Below are 12,811 nucleotides of genomic sequence, written 5' to 3'. Positions count from 1 at the left end.
GGAATCGATGACTTTGATTGGCTGATGTATGATGATGTTCTCATCATCATACGTCATACAGACAGACATATACACAAAGCTGTGCATTTTGTTTGTTTGTTTGTTTTTCACTTAAAAAATAGTCAATAAAACATGTGGCATTCTCCAAGAACATCTGTACATTCACAGGACAAAAACTACATCAACATTGAATATGCAGATCTATTTCAATTAAAAACACATATCACTCAAAGGGGGGGAAAAGAAAATATATATATATGGACAAAATAACAAGAAAATAGCAGAACAAATCACAATAAAATCAAAGTCACAAAACTGGTTAAATTGGCAGTCCGTAAAGGAAGTATTTGGTGGTTAAGAGAAGTGATTTTAGAACCTTCTTGAATTGAAGATAAGACAATTCCCACAGATGTAAAGGTAGATAATTCCATTTAGACCCTCTGAAGCCTATATTAAACTATATTAGTTTGTGACGTACAGGCCTTTGGAGGTCTGAGGTGATTTGAGCTACGTGTTGAGTAATTATGGACCTGAGAATTATACCCAAATATCATTTGAATTATCATATCATATATCGAATTTCATCATGATGATGATCGACGTATGATGATGAGAACATCATCAGACATCAGCCAATCAAATGCTCATACGGACAGACATACACAGAAAGCTGTGCATAGGAGAGGCTAGCGCCACTCAAAAAATTTTGTATCACATGTTTTTCTCTTAATTTCATAGGACTGGTGAACAACACTGGGATAGATTGGTTCCTGCCGTGGCCTCCGCAGGCATTACACGCCGTGGCCCAGTCATTCCTTGGTCTGTAAATCACACCACCATGCATGCTTTCCACTACTACTGTTGAATGGAGTTGTTTTATGCATGCTAAGGCCTGACTCACACCTTCGCAACAAAATTGATGCATGCTAGATGCATGAGACGTATTGACTGATGCAAGCTCACAATGCATTTCCAATGGGAGTCACATGGTTTGACACAACATTTGGGTTGTATGAGGGGGTGGGGGGCAGTCGAAACACAGCCGAAAGCCGTACAACACAAATGTTGTGTCAAACCATGTGACTTCCATTGGAAATGCATTGGGGCAAGATGTAAACAAACCCTTTGTATACATCTAGCATGCATCAATGTTGTATGCTAGATGCGAAGGTGTGAGTCAGGCCTAAACGAGTTGCATCCCATGAATTGCTGCAGGAAAGAGTCCAATGATCCCCAAGTCCCATTTGGAGGCAGTGATAGCCCACGTGTGCATGGTCCACCGCTCTGTGGGAGAGTACAGCAGAATGTTCCTGCAGAAACTCAGACGCAGCAACTACGTCACTCCCAAGAACTACCTGGACTTCCTCAGCACCTGCGCCAAGCTGCTGGAGGACAAGGACCGATACATCCTGGGTGCGTGGTAGATCAGCTGATAGTCTCACATAGACAGACAACTATTCTACGATCTCCCAATGCTATATAGTGTCTGGAACTACACCTCCCGAAATCCGAGTTTTCGTTCACGAAAATATATTTTAAAATATGTTTACATTTAACTTTTTCATTTCCATTCCTGCTAAGCAGCAAGCTATATATGCTTAGGTGATTTCTATTTATATTAGGTTACATTTGCGTGACTGTAAAGACGAAACGGAAGTGGGCAGTAGGCTTCACTTTATCACTTTATCGCTTACTCATGACGATCTTCCAGTGCAGTGTGACGGAAGCATTTGAAAATTGTGAGAGGCAACAGTCTGGCAACGCGAGACCTACTCGAAATGTAAATCAGTGCAAATATAAAGGACAAATTGAATGCATGTTTCAGTGGGAAAGTAACTAAGTACATTTACTTAAGTACTGTACTTAAATACACTTTTGAGGTATTTGTACTTTATCTACTCCACTACATCTCAGAGGCAAATATTAAACTTTTACTCCACTACATTTATTTGAAAACGTTAGTTACTAGTTACTTTGTAGATTTTGATTCTTATTACAAAACATACATTAAGCCCTATATACCTTTCTGCCATTTGAAAATAGCCGACCTACAAGCTCACAATGCGTCGCAATGCGATTGTGAGCTTGTAGATCTGCTATTTTCAAAAGATATTTGAAAACTTGTGAAATGGGACATACTGCACAATGACTACTTTCTACTTTTGTTACTAAAAGTACATTTTGATACCATTACCTTTGTAATTTTACTCAAGTAAATTTTGAATTATTGTAATGGAGTATTTCTACATTGTGGTATTGATACTTTTACTTAAGTAAAACAAATGAGTACTTTTCCCCCCACCACTGCATTTATATGAGTAAAATCATGTTTCTATTTGGTTTCATGTTTGATCTCTCATGCAGCTCAGTGCAAGCGCCTGGAGGGGGGTCTGGACAAGCTGGAGAAGACCAGCGTGCAGCTGGCTCAGCTCAATGACAAGCTGGCAGAGCAGAAGGTGGTGCTGGCGGAAAAGTCTTCAGCCTGTGAGCTCATGTTGGAAGAGATCTCCACCAACACCACTGCGGGTCAGTGTTCTTCTGTGAATCCCTAGGCCTCACTCAGACCTTTACTGCATTGCTGTATGCTTGTTGGATGAATGTTGTGTAGTGTCATGGCCGCCCCAATGCATTTCCAATAGGAGTCACATGGTTTGACACAACATTTGTGTTGTATGAGGAGGAGGAGCGCAGTCGAAACACAGCCGAAAGCCATACAACAGCTTGTAGTCCAAAATGTGGACTACAAACCATGTGACTTCCATTGGAAATGCATTGGGGCGGCCATGACACTAAGAGCACCTACTGTACGGGCGTCTGCAATTTGAAACTGGCCAAGTTTATCCTTTCCACACTGTACATCTTTTCCCTTTTTTAACTATATGGTGATTTACCTTTTTCATAGAAGTGTATATTTGTGCGTCATTAAATGAAAATGAAAATGGAGGACCCTTATGTAAACAAGTCTTTGTGCTTTTTGGTTCTGTCCTCAAGTAGCAGTCTTTGTAGTTTTGTATTGACCTGTATACTTTCGTTTGACGTGTACCCATTCTGCATACTGTCACTTACTGTGAAATAAAAATGTCAATCAAAGTGTGAACACGTGCACACTTTGACACACACGCATGCACAGACACGCGCAACATCTTTGGCTATTGGCGCGGCAATTCATATTGACACTTTCCCTCCTTCCAGCTGAGGAGAAGAAGGGGCTGGCAGAAGAAAAAGCCAAGGAGGTTGAGGAGCAGAATAAGGTCATCGCCGTGGAGAAGAGAGACGCAGAGAGTTCCCTGGCCGAGGCTCTGCCAGCCCTGGAGGCCGCCCGGACTGCCTTACAAGGCTTGGAAAAGTCTGACGTCACTGAGATCAGGTGTTGGTTCAATGCTCCTTCTTGTTCTGAACATCAACTTAGCTGTGTGGGTGAAATAATTATAGGAATTGTATGTTTTGTGTTTTTATTACTTGTCAAAAGTTGCTTTATCTAGTTGGTAATATCTTTTGATTTGATTTGATTTGATTTGATTTGATTTGATTTGATTTGATTTGATTTGATTTGATTTGATTTGATTTGATTTGATTTGATTTGATTTGATTTGAAAAAAACACAATGTATATATTTCTTTTTTTTAAATTAAATAAGAAAAAAACACGACGACAACAATGTGATCATTGATTTTCCACCTGAAGTTCAAAAATGAGTAGGAAGATGTAAAGACTTCCTTTTTGGACATGGTTTTATAGGATATACTGCTACATCAGTAAATGATTCCAAATAGTATAGTCATTGTGTGGGTTAACCTCAAACAAATTGCAACAACTCTGCAAACAAACTCTTTTAACTTTTTTTGTTTCATATGTTAGTAACAACATATCAAAAGTCCTAAGAAATCCCAGTGGTAGGTGATGGTAATCTATATAAGGCAACATTTTCAACATTTCATTCTGTAAAGTAGCATGTGATGTGTAAAACTAGGGGGTTTTCATGATTCTGAATCCATTGCAAGCATTTGTTATGCCCGAAAAACACTACTTGGGCTAATAACGGCCATAGCTATCATCACAAATGTGATGGTTATCACATTTGGGCAAGTGGTTATGGACGTTTTTACATTTTTATTAATATTTTCCTCTGTGTCCCATTCCTCCCTATACCTGTGTTGCTTGCTTGTTGACGCCCTGTCCTCCTCTTCAGGTCCTTTGCCAAGCCGCCCAAACAGGTGCAGGTTGTGTGTGAGTGCATCCTGGTAATACGTGGCCACAAGGAGATCAGTTGGAAGGCGGCTAGAGGGATGATGTCAGAGGCTAACTTCCTGCGCTCACTGATGGAAATGGACTGTGATGGCATCAATTCCAGCCAGGTCAAGACTGTAAGAGGTATGTAGCTTTCCCCCGGTTATTGGTTAACTAAGAAAGGATCTGATAACAAACGCATTGCGAATGTTAACGTTCATGTTGCATACAATCCTATAATTTGACACTGGTTTTAAATAATGATGAATGCCATTGTCCTTAGGCTTTCTAAAGAACCTCAACACTAGTTCTGAGGAAATGCAGGTTATCAGCAAGGCTGGCTCAGGAATGCTGAAATTTGTGGAGGCGGTCATGGGATACTGTGAGGTTGCCAGGGAGATCAAGCCCAAAAGAGAAAAGGTAAAACTCTTGCCTTTTAGATATAAGGCACAATACACATCGCGTGATGAACACTGTGGATGATGTGCATTGAATTCTTTAGGTAGCACGCCTGGAGCGGAACTTCTTCGAGAGCAAACGGGAGCTGCAGCGCATTCAGAATGAGCTCAGTGCCATCCAGAAGGAGCTGGGCTCTCTGAGACAGAAGTACGATGGTGCCATGGGGGAGCAGCAGGTGCTGCAGGAGGAGGCTGAGATCATGCAGAGGAGGTTGACGGCTGCCGACAAACTCATCTCTGGCCTGGGCTCCGAGAACAAGCGGTGAGCCGAGCGGATGGATCATACGCTCAACAGAATGTGTCCCCCGCGGTCTGGCTTCTCCTGGTCTTCCTTATGTCCACATCTTCATCCTCCTCCCCAGTGGTGTAAAAAGCACTGGTTTTCAACCCTTTTCATATCAAGGTCCATTATTTATTTGGCATTTGAGCCACGGATGAGATTTAGCCTCTCGGACTTTTACTTAGTATAGTGCGATGTATTTCTAATTTTCTATTGATACTTTTACTTAATAAAAAAATCACACCCGTGTGAAGTGAGGGGCGCTCTTATCATCATACATCATCATACATCGTGTCATTCCGGCCAATTAGAATTTGCGTCCTCGCCTTCGTCTTCGATGTTTGTGTTTACGCAATGTTTGTGTTAGGACACAAACACTCAACGCTGTCATTTCATTATCAATGGCATTCAATGTTTGTGTTAGCCCATTTTGACCTGAGATCAGATTCTAAAAATGTCTTCTACATCCTGACAGTTTTCTGAAAAAGCTATGTTTCTATGTCAGTGGTTCTTCGATTTTTCAAAAATAGCAGACCTACAAGCTCGTAGCGCGCCACTCGGTGGCGCGCTATGAGCTTGTAGATCTGCTATTTTTCAATAGCTAAAGCATAACATAATGCTAACACCAAAAGGGGTTCCCGCCCAAAATGGGTTAGGACACTGTTTGTGTTTACACAAACCCTCAAAGATGGACAAAAAATAAAATAAAATGGAGTACTTATTCCACCACTGCTCCCTCCCTTTCTCAGCTGGGCAGTGGATCTAGAGGAGCTGAAGCAGCGGCGCTCCCTCCTCCTGGGCGACTGTCTGATGTGCGCTGCGTTCCTGAGCTACGAGGGGGCGTTCAACTGGGACTTCAGGAACCAGATGGTCCACGAGGTGTGGGAGAAGGACCTGCTGGAGAGAGGAATCCCTCTGAGCCAGCCCTTCAGGGTGGAGAAGCTGCTGACCGACGAGGTGGAAGTCAGCAGGTGTGTGTGCGTGTGTGTGTGTGTGTGCGTGTGTGTGTGCGCGCGTGTGTGTGTGTGTGTGTGTGTGTGTGTGTGTGTGTGTGTGTGTGTGTGTGTGTGTGTGTGCGTGCGCGTGCGTGTGTGTGCGTGTGTGTGTGTGTGTGTGTGTGTGTGTGTGGAATGGATACACATCCATTTTTACACTCACAGTCAAATTTACACTCAGTATACGGTATTCTATTTCAGTGGTTTTCAACCCATATCAAGGCCCATTATTGTCTCCACCAGGCCGAAGGCATGGGGAGAGAGTATGTTTTTTTACTCCGTCCGTGTGTGTGTGAGTCCGTGTGTGTGTGACCCACATGGACCCACATGGACCCATGTGGGTCCATTTGGTTTTATTTTACACTCTCAAGAGTTAAAGATCTATAAGGGTCCATGTGTTTACCGACTTTGCATCATTCAGCTGGGGTCCACTCCACCTGGAACCCCCTCAAGGACCACTGGTGGTCCCCAGACCGCTGGTTGTTTTATTGTACTGTATATATTGAATGAAACCTTTTTGACAGGTGGGGATCGGAGGGCTTGCCTCCAGATGAGCTGTCAGTCCAGAATGGAATCCTCACCACCAGAGCCAGCCGTTTCCCCATGTGCATCGACCCGCAACAGCAAGCACTCAACTGGATCAAGAAAATGGAGGAGAAGAATAACCTCAAAGTACAGAAAACAGTCATAAAACTTTTCCTACTTGTGTTTTTACAGATTCTTAATAATCTGACAGCAGTGCCAGTATCTCTAAACACCGATTGGCATACCCATCCGTTTGCCTATAGATCTCCTCCTTCAGTGATCCAGACTTCCTGAAGCAGCTGGAGATGGCCATCAAGTATGGCTTCCCCTTCCTGTTCCAGGATGTGGACGAGTACATTGACCCTGTGATTGACACCGTGCTGGAGAAGAACGTTAAAGGGGCAGAGGGCAGACAGGTCATCGTGCTCGGAGACAAGGAGGTGGACTACGACCCCAACTTTAAACTCTACCTCAACACCAAGCTGGCCAACCCCAAGTACTCCCCCTCCGTGTTTGGAAAAGCCATGGTCATTAACTACACCGGTGAGTGAGCCTCAGCCATGCCAAACGGACGTTTATGTCCGCGAGGGGTAAAACTATTCATCAAGAATCCATTAACCAAGAATCCATTATCCATCCATTATGCATTAAGTTCAGTCAGATAACTCACGAATAGATTGAACAAATATAATAATATATACTTGGCGTTCGGCTCTGCTACATTTTCTCCCTGCTCGGCACAATTATACAACCATCATTGATTCATTAACCATTAAGAGCAGGGAGATAGATATACAATAACAATCCCCCCATGGGGGACAGGAATATAGCAGAGCCCACCGGTGGTGCTGGGGTGACGGTGGGAGCAAACAGAGCATAACAACAACCAGGAACCATACATATGCAGAAGGAACGCAGGAAGAATGCAGTCTTAGGCCCGACTCACACCTTTCGATCTAGCATACAACTTTGATGCATGCTAGATGCATGAGACTTATTGACTGATGCAAGCTCACAATGCATTTCCAATGGGAGTCACATGGTTTGACACAACATTTGTGTTGTACAGCTTTCGGCTGTGTTTCGACTGCCCCCCACCCCCTCATACAACACAAATGTTGTGTCAAACCATGTGACTCCCATTGGAAATGCATTGTGAGCTTGCATCAGTCAATAAGTCTCATACAACAAGCATACATCAATCTGTTGCGAAGGTGTGAGTCAGGCCCTAGGTGAGCTTAAATACTCCGCCCAATTGGTCAACTGCCACGTCAGCAAATGACATGTGGGTCTTGTACAGTATATCTGACTGAACTAACTCTGCAAGCTACGTATCATTAGTTCGCTTCACCCCCCTCAAAAGTACTAATTTTCTATCAATTACACACCCCATAATAAGTTGATGAGCAGTCAGTCTCTGGTTGGACCTCCTATTGACCGATGACATCAAATTATTGGCTTAGGAATGTGATACCAAAACAAAACACTCTCCATGAATTCAAGGCTTCATGGGGTGTGTATGTGTAATTAGAACTAAATAAGTAATTTTTTGGGTGAACTACTCCTTTAAACCAGCTCAGTGGTCCTGTGGTTAGAGTGTACGCCCTGGGACTGAGAGGTCGGGGTTCGATCCCCGGCCGGGTCGTACTAAAGACTCTGAAGAAAATGGGACCCAGTGCCTCCCTGCTTGGCACTCAGCATCAAGGGTTGGATTGGGGGTAAGTCCCTGCGACTACTATAGTAGAATATATAGCAATACTAGCGTCATGTCCAGGGGGTGTACTTGTACATCATGTCCAGGGGGTGTACTTGTACATCATGTCCAGGGGGTGTACTTGTACATCATGTCCAGGGGGTGTATTTGTACGCCAAGCTACCTCACACTACAGAAACAGGAGATAGGCTCCTGCCCTATGGGCCTCATGGCTCGGCAAGACTTACTTACACCTTTAAACACTCTATATTTAATAAACTTTATGGGTTTATGCGAAAGCTTTCAAGATTTCCAAGTGGGCCCTAGACCAGAAACGTTTGGAAGCCACTGATCTATGTCCATTATTACACATGCGTTTGTCACAGTGACACTGAAGGGCTTGGAGGACCAGCTGCTGAGCGTGATCGTGGGCTTCGAGAGGAGCGAGCTGGAGGAGCAGCGTGAGCGTCTGGTCCGAGACACCAGCGAGAACAGGAAGCTGCTGAAGGACCTGGAGGACTCTCTGCTCAGAGAGCTGGCCAGCTCCACGGGCAACATCCTGGACAACACTGAGCTGGTCCTGACACTGGAGGAGACCAAGGCAAAGACCAGCGAGGTGATGAGTCTTGTGCTATCAGACTATACAATGCGAATGCATAAGAACTTCCTCCCCCCCAAATGGCATATGGTCCTTGGTGGTACTGGTCTTGTGTGGTTTATGTCCATTTGTGTCTGTTTTGTGTTCTTCTGTCTGTCCAGTAGTTTTAGCTTTCTATGTGTCACATTATGCTGTTGTAACGCTTCAATTTCCCCTCAGGGATTAATAAAGTATATCTCATCTCTCATCTCATCTCATTAGGTCTGCATGGGGCTAATTCATGACTTAAACATCATACGTTGTTGTGCGGAGTCCCCCATGGCTCTATACTAGTCTGATTATGATTAACCATGTGTATACTTCATTGTACATGCCGATCTACAAGTGATGTGATGCACTGTGAGCTTGTAGATATGCTATTAAAAAACAAATCGTTCATTAATCGTAATCAAGGAAAAAGTAGCCTAATTGATTTGAAGCCATATCGCCCTGCCCTAGTCTTCATGTGCAGTACCATATTCACACGGTTCATACTTGGGGCAGAGGGTCAGCTACTACCTGGAATCCTACCTTTCTATCTCTGAAAAAATGTGCCCCCTCAGGTGTCAGAGAAGCTCAAATTGGCAGAGATGACCTCGGCGGACATCGACAAGCTGAGAGACGGCTACCGTCCTGCTGCCAAGCGCGGAGCCATCCTGTTCTTTGTGCTGTCCGAAATGGCTCTAGTGAACAGCATGTACCAGTACTCCCTAGCGTCCTACCTGGAGGTGTTTGACTTCTCACTGCGCAAGTCTCTGCCTGATTTCACCCTGCCTAAGAGACTGAAGAACATCATGGACACCCTGACTCATAATGTTTACAACTACGGCTGCACAGGTGAACCCACACGTCAAGGCAATGGTTCAGTACATACATCAGCATTTTAGACGACCTTAGGCAGCTGAAGCACTACCTGCCTGTTTTTCTATCCTGTTTTTCCAGGTCTGTTTGAGAGACACAAGCTGCTCTTCTCCTTCAATATGATCATAAAGATTGAGCAGCCGGAGGGAAGGGCCCCTCAGGATGAGCTGGAGTTCTTCTTAAAGGGTGAGATGACACAGACAGTATAGCATCTGTAATACTGTATATATAATACATGTCAAATGTTGACTAGACTCCCCTATGCTTTTTATGTAGGCTACTGTGTGTGTCCAGACACTCGCAAACCACTCAGAGCCAACCCTTGTATGCACTCTGCCAGTAGGCAGTACCTCCACTAGCACTACAACACAACTTTATTTTTTATTTTTTATGATTAATATTTTTTATTATTTTCAATCACAGGATACAGAAAGAAATCTTCACAACAGTGCAGTAACAATTAAAGCAGGAACAAAGGAAAAACAGAATGCAAAAGTGAACAGTAAAGTAAAAATACAAGAAAAAACATACATACATAAAATGAAAGAAAAAGAAAAACAATAGAAATAATAAGGCGATGGATATTCATTGAAATTAAAATACAGTTCATATAATAGTCTGCTCAGATTACAATTAGACAGTGCCTCCAGTGTGCGCCTCCCACTTATCCCATTTCAACAAATAGTTGTCTACTTTGTTAAGAAGTCTGAAAGACAGTTTTTCCAACGCTGCCACTTGACCAAGTTGACTAAACCAAACATTCACAGAGGGGGCAGAGGGAGCTCTCCACTCACACATAATACGTTTACGACCCAGCATTAACGCTGTTTGAGCAACACAACTTTTATATATAGGCTACTGTATGTTTTATACTTAAAATATTGAACTTACATTTGTGATCGGGTTGAAACCTTGAGTCATACATGACTAAAGTCACAGGCTGGCCACATGAAGTCCCAGATCTACATTAGAGCCATGCCGTTCCTATGTGGATCCCAAGATCCACACGATTCAATTTTCTTCGCCCTTCTGTTCAAGGTAATCTGTCTCTGGAGAAGAGCAAGCGTAAGAAACCATGCGAGTGGCTTCCAGACCAGGGGTGGGAGGACATCATGAAGCTAGCGGAGCTCTTCCCTGAGCGGTTTGGCTCTCTGCCGGATGATGTGGAGAACAATCCCAATGAGTGGATGGCTGTAGGTGATCGCGCTCACAGGAAATAGCAAGTTTTTGATTGAATTGAATGGCATGACTGACTAACCTGTTCCTTCATCGTGTCCCTAGTGGTTTGACCTAGACAGGCCAGAGCAGGCTCCCTTTCCCATGATGTACAAAGACAACCTGACAGCCTTCCAGGAGCTGTTGTTGCTGCGCTGCTTCCGTCTCGATAGAGTCTACAGAGCCGTCACAGACTACGTCACTGTCACCATGGGCGAGAAGTGAGAAATGTTTGGTTCTTCAGGTTCTAATTAGGGATTAGATGTCAGAAATATTTATTTTTTCTGTTAACTGCTTGTTCTATTCAGATTTGTGCAGCCTCCAGAGATCAGCTTTGAGGCCATCTATGAGCAGAGCACACCAAACTCCCCCATCGTGTTCATCCTGAGTCCAGGCTCTGACCCAGCCAGTGACCTAATGAAACTGGCCGAGAGGTCGTCCTTCGGGGGCAACAGGCTTAGGTTCCTTGCTATGGGGCAAGGCCAAGAGAAGGTAACGAAGAACTATCTTTGTATAAATCATCAATAAGTCAAGGTGTTTTTGAAGTCTGAGTTGAACCCTTCAGTTTTCACAGCAGCGTTGCGTCCGTTTGTGTGATCCAAGGTGGCACTGCAGCTGCTGGAGACAGCAGTGTCCCGTGGCCAGTGGCTGATGCTGCAGAACTGCCACCTGTTGGCCAAGTGGCTGAAGGAGCTGGAGAAGTCCCTGGAGAGAATCACTAAACCCCACCCCGACTTCCGCCTGTGGCTCACCACCGACCCCATCAAGGACTTCCCCATCGGCATACTGCAGAAGTCTCTAAAGGTAACACTGTTGAAACCTGGATAGCTGAAACAATGATACTTCTGCACTGCAAACATAGGCATCTTTTACATGTTTAGGTTTTTTTCTTTCTTTCTTTTTACTTTGATGTCTCTAAACTTAAGCCCAAACCACACCAAAGGGTCGGGACAAAACGTTTTTTTAAGGTCAACCACACCAATGCAACTCCTTGCAACTCAATGAGTTGCATTGGTGTGGTTTGCATTTAAAGCGTTTTGTCCCTTTGGTGTGGTTTGGGCTTTAAGGTGAAACCCCACTCCATATGATGCATCACATAGAAACCAGTACTATGATCTATACATTTAGGGCCCTACTGTATCTTGCACCACCCATTACCCCTTATCCCTAAACGTATTTGTCATTTTTTACTATTTAAAAAAAAAGAAAACATTTTGAAGTGCTACCATCATGTTTTACTATTTAAAAAAAAGAAAACATTTTGAAATAGTTCAACTAGCCGATCTACATCGACACGTGAGCTTGTAGATCGGCTATTTGAACTATTTTAAAAGTAAGTAAAAAATTGCAAATAAGTTTAGGGATGAGAGGTAAGGGGTGGCCTTTAGTATCCAATAGGTCTCTATGTCACTGAACAAATAAACAACTAAACATTTGCTTTGAAAAATCATCAAGGAGCATGTTTTGTCTTTGATAATGGCATCATTCTATTTATTTTTGAGTGGTGTAAACCACTCCTACAACTGGCTTTGTTAGTCTGTCTGTCTGTGCTCAAAAAATTAGCACGGTTGCTATGGTCACCCAGTTCACACGGGTGTGATTTCATTACGTCAGACATTACGTCAGACCACAGCTGATCAGTCTATATAAGACCTTACACCACTCAGTTCACACGGGTGTGATTTTTTTTTAAATGCACAGGTGGTGACAGAGCCTCCTAATGGTCTGAAGTTGAACATGAGAGCAACGTATACCAAGATACCCCATGAAAGGCTCATGACATGCCCACACCCTGCCTTCCGTAGCCTGGTCTATGTGCTGGCCTTCTTCCATGCTGTGGTGCAAGAGCGGCGCAAGTACGGAAAGATCGGCTGGAATGTCTCTTACGATTTCAACGAGTCAGACTTCCTGGTAAGGCAG

At 43.7% G+C, this 12,811-nt stretch overlaps 1 protein-coding gene across 1 annotated transcript in view; it reads left to right on the top strand.

The window, feature by feature from the left end:
• Positions 1 to 12,811, top strand: part of dnah10 (dynein axonemal heavy chain 10) — a gene marked incomplete at both ends in the record, with an annotated part of 54,496 nt that overhangs the window by 30,891 nt on the left and 10,794 nt on the right. Inside the window, 18 exons of the mRNA XM_079513866.1 lie at positions 739 to 819; positions 1,216 to 1,413; positions 2,365 to 2,526; positions 3,193 to 3,367; positions 4,190 to 4,371; positions 4,511 to 4,647; positions 4,730 to 4,947; positions 5,715 to 5,936; positions 6,485 to 6,632; positions 6,749 to 7,028; positions 8,565 to 8,794; positions 9,379 to 9,652; positions 9,758 to 9,862; positions 10,715 to 10,869; positions 10,958 to 11,112; positions 11,200 to 11,383; positions 11,495 to 11,695; positions 12,593 to 12,802. Coding sequence (XP_079369992.1) covers positions 739 to 819; positions 1,216 to 1,413; positions 2,365 to 2,526; positions 3,193 to 3,367; positions 4,190 to 4,371; positions 4,511 to 4,647; positions 4,730 to 4,947; positions 5,715 to 5,936; positions 6,485 to 6,632; positions 6,749 to 7,028; positions 8,565 to 8,794; positions 9,379 to 9,652; positions 9,758 to 9,862; positions 10,715 to 10,869; positions 10,958 to 11,112; positions 11,200 to 11,383; positions 11,495 to 11,695; positions 12,593 to 12,802 — 3,317 coding nt within the window. The remainder of the gene's footprint in view (positions 1 to 738; positions 820 to 1,215; positions 1,414 to 2,364; positions 2,527 to 3,192; positions 3,368 to 4,189; positions 4,372 to 4,510; positions 4,648 to 4,729; positions 4,948 to 5,714; positions 5,937 to 6,484; positions 6,633 to 6,748; positions 7,029 to 8,564; positions 8,795 to 9,378; positions 9,653 to 9,757; positions 9,863 to 10,714; positions 10,870 to 10,957; positions 11,113 to 11,199; positions 11,384 to 11,494; positions 11,696 to 12,592; positions 12,803 to 12,811) is intronic.

This window comes from Electrona antarctica, assembly GCF_951216825.1.
Source record: "Electrona antarctica genome assembly, chromosome: 11".
NCBI classification, from domain to species: domain Eukaryota; kingdom Metazoa; phylum Chordata; class Actinopteri; order Myctophiformes; family Myctophidae; genus Electrona; species Electrona antarctica.
The sequence above is the reverse complement of the archived record's forward strand: the minus strand, read 5'-3'. Positions and strand labels throughout refer to the sequence as shown.